The sequence below is a fragment of the Zerene cesonia genome, chromosome 16 (genome assembly GCF_012273895.1).
Source record: "Zerene cesonia ecotype Mississippi chromosome 16, Zerene_cesonia_1.1, whole genome shotgun sequence".
Classification (NCBI taxonomy): domain Eukaryota; kingdom Metazoa; phylum Arthropoda; class Insecta; order Lepidoptera; family Pieridae; genus Zerene; species Zerene cesonia.
Window position 1 is genome coordinate 3356177 of NC_052117.1, and position 12755 is coordinate 3368931.

The following is a 12755-nucleotide window of genomic DNA, read 5'->3' on the forward strand; positions in this document are numbered from 1 at the left end:
ACGTGTGAGATATTTAAAATGAAAGTGAAAAATTTAACTTTATATCTTTGGCAATTGAATTTTATTGGTGGGTTGCTGATATATGGAGGTGGCAATCGTAAATCTGTGGCTACAAAATAAATAATTTAAACCCAATAAAATGGGTTTTGCTAAGTTTTTTGCTTATTATTAAATTTATTTCACTGAAGATTTATCTTATAAGAATTATCCCTTTAATTTTTTTCTTTTATTTTTTTTTTACAAAAAGTACCTTACAGCTAAACATACAATAAGTAGTTCCTTTTACAAATATGTACGCCAATAACAAGGTACACCATTAACTAATCAATACAGTGTGTGAACAAAACGAAAAAACAATAAACAACTTAAATAAAAATTAATGTTAAAAAGTTGAGTTCAGGCAATATTGTTCATTAGTCAAGTGTTTCTATAGTATCCTATAGGATACTATAAGTATAGTATAATAGTATAAGATAGTTCGTATGAGATACTATTAACATACGTTACACTGACTACTCTATATGAACTTATTGACGAAAGAGTAGCACATAATAACAATTGTAATATAAAATTAACACTCTACACCGCAGTCCGAACCGCGCAGTCTTTTTCAAACGAAGCTGCCTTATATTTTCTTTATTCGATGAGTGCCTTACCAATTATTCTGCAGTGCTAAGCTTTCTCATGCGGACGCCATCAACATTGGTGTACATCCCGTGTATACCAATTTACAACATTTCCATTTTATTACCAGAAACAATGAAATTGCTACGCAATACAGTCAACTAAGTGTGACCACTTCGGAGACCATTGTCTAACAAATTGTCATCCAAACCCCTCCTCGAATGCAATTTTATAAAGTATACCGCATCGCCTGTCACCATCTTAATATACCATGAGATTTTGATTATTCTTGTGTGGGTGTAGTGACATTAATATGCGGCGTGCTATATGTGTACCATTTCACGTATTATTTATTCTATCCGGGATTATTTTAGTGACCATCTCGAATCTCGTTGGATGTAATCCCATTACGAATTCCAATTTCAACGAACACGTCAGGGAATTTTCTTTGAAGGAGGATGAAATTGTAAGTTATATACCTAGGGATTTCGTTTAAAACATCATTTTGTATAATAAATATGTTGTATTGCAGAACTCCACAAATGTTAAGACGCTACTTAAAGATGGGATTGGAAGAAACACTAATTTCGGTCCTGCTCATAATCTCGTAAGATTCAAGGTATGTTTTTGAATAAATTCAACTTTGAAGTGTACAAATTTATTATCTTAGTTATTTCGATACAATCATAACAAATCTTTATAAAATTCCAACCAAACAAAAACATTTTTTTCTATCGATGATCGATCCTCATCTCAGTTGTTATTTTTACACACAAAGTTAACTTTACATAAGCGTTTATTATTATGTCATTTAATATGCAAGCTATTATAATATTTCCCTTAAAATAATAATTTTAGTAAATTTGTTAAATTACGATATATTATGCATGGAATTCAAAATCATAACTCACTAACGGCACGCAATATTAATAAATGTATTTATTAATAAGTACTTCATTTAGAGTACGTGCTTGCCTAGACCCTACAATTAGTCCTACATAATCTGACAGCTCGATTATATCTGAATAAATTGTAGCATAGGCTTACAGCAAATAAAATTGCAAACAATTCAAACTGCATCGAAGCCATGAAGTTAAAATGTGGAAATGTGAGCCATTGGTGGCAATATCGCTAGCATGGCCCACATTCTTGATAACTCGTCAGAACGGAAGCGTGTGTCAGCCGATACTCATTTACATTTATTTTTTACCACATATCAATTAGAACGATAAAATATAATTCCCAGCATTGGCTGATATGTAAGGAATATGTAGTTTGCTTTCAAATGGTATCGGCATAGCGAGTGCTTTTTCTCCCATGACGACTCTAATTTTATTGTGGCGTTACCACTTTCCCACACGTAGTCCTTGTGAAGGACAGGTGAGGGTATCGGCACAGGCTTTTAGCCAAGAGGAACAAGAATTTACCATTATGCGTATCCCTAACAAATCATATTTTCATAGTATCAACGTAAAGTATGAATATGAATCTTCACATTACATAATAAATAATAATAACCAATGATAGTTTCAATATTTGATGGAACGCAATAGAAATAATGAAATATCTTATCGAACACTTACAGAGTTTCATCTATAAAGATAAACCACGTGAATAAATCAGAAAGAAGGCGATGCGAAGCCCATTCTTGGTAATAACTTGTACAAATGGGATAGAAAAAATTACACCTCGCGTGACTCACACACTTCTGTATACCTAAGCGGAATGTGAAATGCACAGTGATGTAAATCTTTCTTTTCCATGTTTAAATCTTTAGAGCTCATATAACGTGTATAAAACCGGGAAAATAAATTTGATTAATATACATAATTTAACAGGACAATTGTAGTATATGTATTTTCGCATCTAATATTTGAACGATCACCATATTGCCGATATTTTTTTTAGATTAATTTTCAAGGTGATATTCATAGTTACTGTCTCGATGACACTACAAGGAGCTTAAAACAAATCTCGCCATTTATTGGAAATAGACGACGATCACAAATTTACTTGTGAAATAAATCGATAAGTTAGGCATGCCTCTTATTGCCTGCGACTGCGTGCCGTTTCTTCCACCAGGCTCACCGGTCACCCAATTGCATTAAATGTACTCAGTGTAACTGTTTAAGATCTATTTTATTCCATTATATATGAGAGCATTCCATATAACATAAGAGCTTCAATCGGAAGAGAAACATTAAGGGCCGTGTGAAAAAAAGGGCAGTGCCCAGACTCAATGCATTCAAGCATGACTTCACAACGGTCTAATTGAATTTAATTATTTCAACTAAAGAAAAAGACTCGACACAAATTAAAGTTAAGACAACGATCGCTTTTCATTTATACTTGGTCACGATGTTACTTTAATTAATTTTATCATTCGTTCTCCGGTATAATTGATTATTGATTTTAATGCGTTCTATAGTGTTTATGATATACTAGACGCTCGTCCCGGCTCCGCCCGGAGAGCATTAAATCGGGATAAAAAGTGTCTTTTCACCATTCTGTCTGTCTTTCTACCAAATTACATCAAAATGCGTTCAGTAATTTCAACGTGATTGATGGACAAACATCCAAACAAACAAACTTTCACATTTGTAATACAGTGTGATATATTCATCGTAAAAAGTATAGAACGCATTTACTGTACTGTATATTTATAAAGTTGAAAAATGTCAACTACAAATGCCCAGTGGCAGTAACCTTTCATAAATCTGAGACTATTATAACCAAGGAGACTTTACTATTAGTCATCGTCTTTATTTGCAGGACTCGCCGGATAATGAAGTATCAAGTTCAGATTATAGTAGAGGGTTTCCCCACGAACATCAAGGTGGGTTCTGACACATACATTGCTTCGTTTACTCATCAATTTACACAAATGAGAAGAGAAATTTACCAGTTATTGTTTACTTAGCTTCAGTAACACATATTTACGCAATGACTCATATATTTCTGCACATGATTTTTATATACATTTTAGATTTCATTTATATTTAGAAGCCAAATTACTTTAGATATATCTGAATATTTTTAATACTCATTTATTACATCAATATAAACCCATTTAATTTATAACCTTCAACAATTGTTTTAAACCGTTAATGAAGAAACCAATGAATTCAGAAACATAAGTTTTTAAGAACAGCGTCATAAACATAAACGATAACTACGTGTGTATATTATTATTTGATTCGTAAGCATAAAAATTAAGACTGTACAAGACATAATATACCTAACACGAGTACACTTCGAAATCAATTTGAGACGTTCTTCATTATCTAGGTTACAGAAGCCGTGATTACGAAGAAATTCCCTACTACGGCTATGAGCACGAATATCACTTACCGTCATATGATCATTCGTTCCACCATGGCTTGGACCATCATCATGTGCATGAACCGCATCATTTAGAGCACCACAGGCATTACAATCACGTATGTATTCTTTTTCTTCTATAGTGTTAGGACGCGGACGTAAGTGGTAAGAATTCATAGTAAATACCTTAGATATAAGAATCTTTTTCTATGTCATAGTCGACAATGGAGCTGGTGGGTCTCCTGATGGTAAGCGTTACCACCGCCCATAAACATTTGGAGAGGCGTAAGGTCAATTGCGGACCTGACGCCTCTACAAATGGATTGCCAACTTTAAATTGGGAAGGGATTAAGAAAGGATTGACGAGAGGAACGAAGGCTCCCTCCGGCTCCCCCACTCGCCGTACGAAACACAATAGCAAGCTATTATTTCACGCCGGTTTTCTGTGGGGGTGTTGTACTTCCCCGGTGCGAGCTGGCCCAATTCGTGCCGAAGCGTGCTCGACTCCAAAACATTTTCTTAGGGTGCATGGTGATGATTGTTAGTAGTTTGTCTATGATAATTTACAGCATTACAGCATCTATTTTAATCCTAAATAGCAATAAATATCTTCGAAACACGGGAATCGATTTTCACGGAACTTACACTGGCAAATACCTATAGAGGTGATACATATTTAAGTTGACCTGCAAGAGATCTTTTCAGAAGAAAATTATTTTTAGAAGTCTCGGATATCATCTTCTAAAGAAAAACATCCGCAACATTTTATTGATAAATGAACCAATGCATGTATCGAAGTAGGTACTACAATCTCATCTTCAATGTATAAGCTATATGAAGTCAATTGTTTAGAAGTACAATGCATATCTCACGTACGTACCTACTCCGTTGTCATGAACAGTTTGATATGCCCGTAGAAAAAATATAGCCGGTTTAGCGTTAGAATTATAATTTATAATATCAATATCGAACGTTATATTGTAATGTTAATTTTATTGAATGTAATCGCCCGAATACAAATGTATACATCAATTTTTTTTTGCAATGTAATGTTGAATAGCATTAGATGTGGTTTATTTTACAGGAAGTTATAATATAAATTGCTTATGAAGCACGCACTTGTAATAAAAACAGATCTTATAAATAATTTATATTATTGCTTGCAGCTATGTACACGTGTTTTGTTAAATATTTAACGTTAAATTATATAATATTCGAAATAAACTATGCATAATAAATCGAACAGAAGAATATAAAAAGTATCTTATAACATATTCCATGTGTTGAACTATAATTACATTGTAATTAAAAACAAATGATTATTTTAGGCATTAGCAGCGAAGGCGGTGCTATGGCCCATAGCTGGTATCGCTCTTTTAGGAGCTGCAGCGGCACTAGTATCAAACCCTATTCTACTTCAACTAGGAGTTGCTACTGGGAAACGAAGAAAACGTGAAACCGAAGAAATAACTGGTCCAGATTTAGTTCTACCATGGTCAGAAGACGACACGCAAAGTAAAGCCGAAAGAAAAAACAAATGTTACGATTTGATGCAACTATTAAATAACAAAAACAAACTTTTATCAAATAAGAGACGTTCTACGTTTGACGACAACACAAAATCGATGAGTAATGAACAAATTGACAAAAATTATATCAAAATACAGACAGAAAATACAGATGATTAATAAAATAATTATTTATTTTACTAACTTGATTGTCCGGTTTACTTTTGTTAGTAGTTCTGTAATTGTATATGTATTTGTAGTTTAATTCAATAAAACCACTCATTCAATTATTGTTATTCTAAAATTTTCACACTCACCTATTTAAATATCACAAATAAAGGGCAACGGTCACAAAACACTCATAATTTCACTAAACAACAATGAATACCGGTCCGATCGAACCTGTACAAATTAAACACAACTACATCTGCTCGTAAGCAACACAACAGTTATTGACAAAACAAAACTGTAAACGATCAATTGTTTGCACTAAACGTCATCAATGGGACCGACTAAACGACGAGTGAAGTAAGTTATCAAGTCAGCCGGCCGAGAAACTGCTTTGAATGAAGTTGGTTGACTATTGACCTTTCGCTGTGTGCGTGTGCGCAGGGGTGTTGAAAAACTTGCTCTGAGCTTGTGAGCTGTGAGCACGTATCGACGGCAAGTTTACACACACGTCAATGCATAGCTAAGGGTTACTTGTGTTCTCTTAAAATGAATTTAATTAAAAACTTTAAAATTGTTACATGCAAACTTGTAAATAGCCCAAATTTATGAAGTGAATTATAATACCAACAATGATCAGCTGTACAATTAAAATATAAAATACCTACTAAACAAAGTAAACGAAAGAAGCTTTTTTTTATTTCTAACTACATATTTCTATTATTTTTTTTTATTATAATCTGTACAATCACGTTCGAATTTTTCTCACACATTTTTATAAAATTTATACTTAATTCCAACGCCATCTTTGTGAAAAAGTATCAACTATGTGCTCAACTTCATATTGAAATGTATTCTGGTTCTGACATAAACTAGACGATGTCGTTTAAATAAGGATTTAAAAAATCCGATAAGCAGCAAAAATAAAATTGAAGATTATTTATTTAACCCATTTTGTGATCATGTAGAGAAAGAAAATTTTATTAATATTTCGCTTCTTTACCTTTCTCCCGCGGTTACCCGGTAAAAATCGCTGCCGCCAATTGCATTATATTGTTGTCGTGTAATTGTTTCCATTTGTGTTTTCGTTTGTAATGTACAATAAAGAGTTACATAAATAAATAAGATGTAACAGGTAATAAAAAAATCGTTGTTTATGACCTGTCTCCACCTATTTCTCCGCAGTTGGTATGTTGCGAACCAAGCGCATTTAAAATCCGTTAAAACGTCTTTCATTTCTAAATGTCTTTCATACTCGCATAAAATCAAACACAAGAAAATACTAAACGATATAAATTAACAACATAATTTTATTAAAGTATAAAAGAAAGTATTTTATGGGTTTAGAGTATGTATCATTGTAAATTACTAAGTGTTTATGACATACACCAGAAATTTTGTTCAGTAATATAATTATATCGGGATAAATAGGTATGACAGGGGGGATATTATTAGAAAAGAAGTTAACCAAAGACAAAAACGACCTTTTATTTCAGGAAAACCTTATTACCTATATATGCATTTTTATTCATAGTGGAGCATTACTGGATATGGTGGGTTGGCTGGTTATAATTTGAATCCATACTGAAAAGGAAGATTTAAATTTATATCAAATCTTATTTATACAAAGAACCCATCAACACAATCAAAAAGTTTGGATGTTGACTGTTTAGACTGTAAATGAATGTTTATTAATAAATTATGTCAAAACTGCTAAACAGATTTGTTACTATTGTCGCTTATGTACCAAGAATAATACATTAAAGCTATACATTTCTTAAATAATAGCTGTACCGTGGCTTTGACCGTAGCGGACGTCGAACGAGGCTAGCTGGTACAAATATTATAAAACATGAGTTTACTTGTTTCGTCAAACGGGTAAATGTTAACGAGTCCTGATACGAATTGAAAAAATATTTTTAATTGGATAGTCCATTTGTCGCAGAAAGCTATTATATAATACCTCGCTACGACCTCTTTGAAAAGTAACAAAGTTGGTAAAAACAAGAATATCTATTCTAATTGGAAGAAAATTATACATAGAAACCTTAATAAATAATGAAGCATGATGAAATTAAATTCAGAATTTTTCTTGCTAAAATATGTAATACCAATTGGTCGAATAACCGAATTTTCTGATAATTCCATTTTTCTATTATAATAAATATATTTATTACAGCATACAACACAAACCTTAGCAGCATTTTTAACAGCGCATTTGAACATCAACGCAGCTCTATCGCACCCCTTTTCGCCGTCACTCACAGTCTCATCGTTCACTGAAAGAAATTAAAATGATAAAAAAATACACTGCTTCTTATGATAACATTTATTTAATTATATAACATACCAGAGGCGCAAGCATCGGCGAATTCCTTCCCTTTCTTTATACGTGCTTCGTCACCTTTTAGCATGGTATCAGCCAGCGCATATGCCCCGTCGATATCGTACATGCCTTGAGCATTCAGCTGCAACGTAATTTTCATTAGCTTATTTGGAATTTTTACATAATACTAATCCCAAGTAAGAAGAAACCTTAGACTAAATATTTTTACCATCGTTGAGTGAAAAGTCCGCAAAGGCATATAAATATAAAATGTTGTACCAAAGTGTTGTAAAATAGAGAATTTCCAAACCCCATCTAGTACTACTTACTTGTCCATAGAGTATTATATTTATAATAATCATTAAAACATTTATAGATATTTAATAACATTTACCGATCCTTTCTTCCTGTAAGCGCAGGCGAGAACGCATTTAACTTTAGAATCGGTCGGTACAACCAGAGAAGCTAAAGACATAATATCACTCATATCCACGGCTGCGTCTTTAGCACAACCCATTATCGCCTTCGCAAAATCGGCTTTGGCTTCTTCATCTGTCATCGCCTATATATGAGAGTATAAATTAAAACAATACATGGAAATATATGTGGGAGTCGAGCATGCTTCGACACAAATTGGGCCAAGTCAAAACGGGGAAGCACCACACCCCCACAGAAAACGGCGTGACATACTAGGAGTGTTTTGACCAATCTGGCAAGACTGGAAAGCAGGAATGGACGGGCCGTTCCTTCTTTCCAGTTATCAATCATTTCTTTCTTCTTTTCCCCTTTAAGGCGGGCAGCGCATTAGTAGAGGCACTACTTTTGCAAATGTTAATCGCTTACCATCAGACGAATCACCAGCTCAGATTCCTTCTCAGTCCTCCTTAGTACGAAAAATATATGACAATACTAGTATAGTATTATTTTATCTGTGGTTTATATGTGTAAAGGAAGATAGCAGTTGTTATATTAAAAAAAATAATACATGTACATGTAAACAATAAATCAATAAAAATCATTACAAACCCTACCATACGTTTAACAAACACATACCCATATATCATACTGCTTTGTCAGTAATCATTGGCAAACTCTTGTCTTTCAAACATACAATGGGTGACGAATATCTTTAAATTTTACCTTGTTATAATTATGTACTATCAATTCTTCCTAGTAAATTTAAGTTTTTTAGTTAAGTAGTACGTACAATGAAATGAAATAATCAAATTTCTAAAACCGTCTATACATACATAACTATGCAGTTGAAATAAGCTTTCTTGTTACTAATAAATAATCTATATTTGTATTAAATGTAAATTTTTATGTAAATTTAATAAGCGATACCTTATGTTGGTAGTCAAGTCAGTCATACTTGCTATGGCATTAATAAAACATGGCTGCCATTATTATTTAATTTATTATTTCACATTTAATAAAGTTAATGTTGTGCTAAAATCATATTTAACAAATAAAATTTGGAATATAACTTATATAAATGAACTTACCCCGAAAACGATTCCATTTTGCAGGACAAAATAAAATACATAACAAATAACGTAAGCACTTTTATTATGCATCGTTCTAGAGTACATTAAAAAAGTATCACCGGTCAATTTTATATCGACTGTTCCGTTTAAATTATCTAAATTGATATTATTTTGAATAACAAATCATATTGTTATATGCAATTAAAATTTTTTGATACGATCACAATAAATAAGTTTAGAATTGGGCACTTATTTTCTTAAATGTTTTACATTTTTACATTGTATTATGCATATTCTGATAAATTCATTTCAGGGTTCACTTGGAGATATTTCTAATTCAAGATGTGGCCACATTTACTTTATTTGAATTAAATGATGAGTTTGGATTCGAAAACACGACCTATATACCTTACAGTGGCGAAATTATAGTTTTTTGTATATGTAGTTATAAATTGCGTTTAATGTTATAAAAATTAAATTTATATTGAACAAAACTTGAGATCCTATTCTGCTGATCAAACCAGCTGACCATACCTACAAAACAATTATACCTTGCTTTAGGTATATCATTTAGGATTATATTCATACGTCTGCCTATCGATTATAAAAAAGTCTGTGGAAGTGATAGATGGGAATTTGATTTTTAAATGGAATTGTGTATCATAATTAACGTAAGTAACCAAACCACGTAAGTAAGTCACCAAATTCAATATGTATAGGTAACAATTGCAGGGACGTACAAGAATGTTTAGATTTTTCCAGAATAGTCGATACTTTTATTATCTCTAGCAGAAAGGGATCAATTCACGCAACAACCAGAATATTATTCTATAATAAACAGTACTAAAGTCTCAAATCAATCATCAGTCATTTGCATATATGTATTATGTCTTGACGTTAGGCCAAAATACACCTTGAATCAGGAATTCGAGAAAATAAATCCGGTATTACGGTGGTAAATATTAAATGATGCATTTTAATACTTCAAAAGCGCTTCTGAAGGAAGTTGATTGAATTGCATTTTTCATTGCAAACTGCATTTTGAGTAAAGACTCTTCCAATGTTCGTAACTGTAAAGTTATTAGATGATGAGATGGGAACCCATTTCCATGAATGGATTTTTTCATAGATGCTAGAAGTATACATCTTTACTAAAACACAACCAGTATTCAAATCACATTTTTAAAAAAGCTTAAAACACAATAACAATCAATCACAATTCTTGCATTATCACCAAATACTTTCCAGTGTCACTTTCCCTTAAAACACGAAATCAAACTGAAACAGACAGAATGAAAAAACTTGAGATATTTGATCAAATAAACATCAGATCTTTTGAATTAATGAAAATATGACTGAAGTTTGAATTTTCAGAAATTAAAATACTTATAAAATATTAATAATTAGTACTGTTTTATTATGTTTGTTACGTTATTTAGCGGTACATACCTCAACAGCTTTATCAACGGTGCATTTGAAAATTAAAGCAGCTCTCTCGCATGCTTTATTTCCATCTATATTTTCGTCATTTACTAAAACAATACGATTTAATAAATATCATTGTTTATTGTAAAATAACGAAAGTGAACTATTTAAGGTTATCAATATATAATATATTTTTCAATATATAAATTATTTTTCAACGTACCAAACTTACAAGCCTCAGTAAGCTGTATTGCTTTCTTTAACCTGTCGGGCTCATTTTCTAAGTATGTTTGAGCTAGATTGTTTGTTCCTTCAACAGAAAGATATCCATCTTCACTCATCTGAAATGAGACAAGTTTTAATGTATAAGATAAACCCGAGGCAGGAGCATCGCTAACAATAGCTGAAAAAGAATATCCAAGGAAAACAACAACCAATACATTTAAAAATTGTGCCAATTATTCGTCAGATTTTAACGCGGGGTCAAATATTCTTTCCTATTCTTTACCAATTTCAAGTGAAGCGAAAATACATTATGAATTGTAATGTGAATTTGTCAGTCATTCGAACAGTTCTGGACGTTTTTCATGTATGTTATCAAAAATTTTAAAGCCAGTGATTCCAAAAAATTTCTAATTTTTTGTATCACTGGCTTTAAAATTCAAATCCTATTAACATAAAGGCGTTAAGTTTCGAAATATAGAAAGGGAACTCTAAATTAAGCACCCGCGGTCGTTAACCATAATTTTGTGGAAATCCTAATCGGCTTTGTTCAGGGACTGTGAACATAGTAATTGCGTGACCTTGTTATGTGTTGATGTAATCACAAATTGACTAGATTTAGCTCATATAGAAACAATGTTGTATTATTACTATTTATTTATGTATGTATAAAACAAAAAAACAATATCCGCTTCCATCTTACAGGTTGTAAAAATATCATGCATTCAAAAATAATATAGAATAGATACATAAACTACGAGATTGTTCCATATCTCTCTTTCTTCTGTCCAGAATTTCGAAACCTAAAGAGATTTTTTGTAAGTGAGATTTAAATTAAATAATTTCACATTATAAAAACAACAAAGCTCTGGGAATTAAGTTTTGGGAACGACGGAGAAAAATTATCGGTATATGCCCCGCATTATACATTTTGACTAACGTTTGAGAATAAATTCAGAAGTCCACATTCTACTTACAATGCCTGCTTTAGTGTAAGCACACGCAAAGAGACATTTAATCGATTCCTTGTCTGGCATTTGTTTGTTTTTTAATTGTTCAATATCGGTTTCGGTCAAAGGTGTGTCTGCAGAACAATCCATTATCATTTGTAAATATTGTTGTTTTAGCTCATCCAGTTTGTCATCATAGCTCTGTAAATAAATAATAATTGATCGAATTAAATCAAAACTATACATTGCTTCTTTTGAATTAAAATTTATACATTAGATTGTAAAATTAAACGCGGATCCTGTGAGTAAATAATTCGATCAATATAACTATCCAAGATAAATTTAACACCTATGATGTTGCAATGCAATACTACACAGCCAAAAAGAAATTAAAAAAACGTTATAAACTTGAAAAAAAAAGTATTTTTTTATGAAATACCTGCACAGAAACACTTAACGATACAACAAAAAAAAGCACCGAAACCAACATATTTGATCTTTTCACTGGCTGTGTAAAACTGAAAATGTGTGATTTGCTATAAAAAATATGTTTTTATAACACCTTACTTGTTATAATTATTCGTATAACATTTGATAGATGGAGTATAAAGTTCATTGAAATTTAGGCCCTTTTATTACTGGCATAAGTAATATATTACAAAGGTTTTTTATTATGCGTTTGCATCATGGAAGGAAATAACGCATTATAAAAACATGTTATGTG

The 12755-nt window shown here is 31.9% G+C and overlaps 3 protein-coding genes across 4 annotated transcripts in view; 1 reads left to right on the forward strand and 2 right to left on the reverse strand.

Moving 5' to 3' along the window:
• Positions 1–6071, reverse strand: part of LOC119832992 (protein sprint) — a 162629-nt gene extending 156558 nt beyond the window's left edge. Inside the window, exon 1 of the mRNA XM_038356855.1 lies at positions 5771–6071. The gene's annotated coding sequence lies outside the window, so the exon portion shown is untranslated. The remainder of the gene's footprint in view (positions 1–5770) is intronic.
• On the forward strand, positions 699–5758 carry LOC119832993. 2 transcript variants are annotated; one of them, XM_038356860.1, is made up of 5 exons: positions 699–1090; positions 1157–1243; positions 3397–3460; positions 3913–4064; positions 5274–5758. In XM_038356860.1, exons 1-5 carry the CDS (start codon positions 938–940, stop codon positions 5631–5633), a joined length of 816 nt encoding a protein of 271 aa, XP_038212788.1. In that variant the 5' UTR covers positions 699–937; the 3' UTR covers positions 5634–5758. The 2 variants fall into 2 exon arrangements, 1 of the variants encoding a protein (XP_038212788.1); XR_005287933.1 differs by lacking the exons at positions 699–1090; positions 1157–1243; positions 3397–3460 and having other exon boundaries at positions 4058–4110; positions 5274–5412.
• A 1078-nt stretch (positions 6072–7149) lies between the features above and the next one.
• LOC119833050 lies at positions 7150–12534 on the reverse strand. Its single transcript, XM_038356922.1, has 8 exons — positions 12471–12534; positions 12059–12232; positions 11083–11200; positions 10884–10966; positions 8342–8509; positions 7972–8089; positions 7799–7900; positions 7150–7205 (listed from the first exon to the last, which is right to left on the reverse strand). The coding sequence occupies exons 1-8, from the start codon at positions 12519–12521 to the stop codon at positions 7150–7152; spliced, it is 870 nt and encodes a 289-aa protein (XP_038212850.1). The 5' UTR covers positions 12522–12534.
• Between the last annotated feature and the right edge of the window lie 221 nt (positions 12535–12755).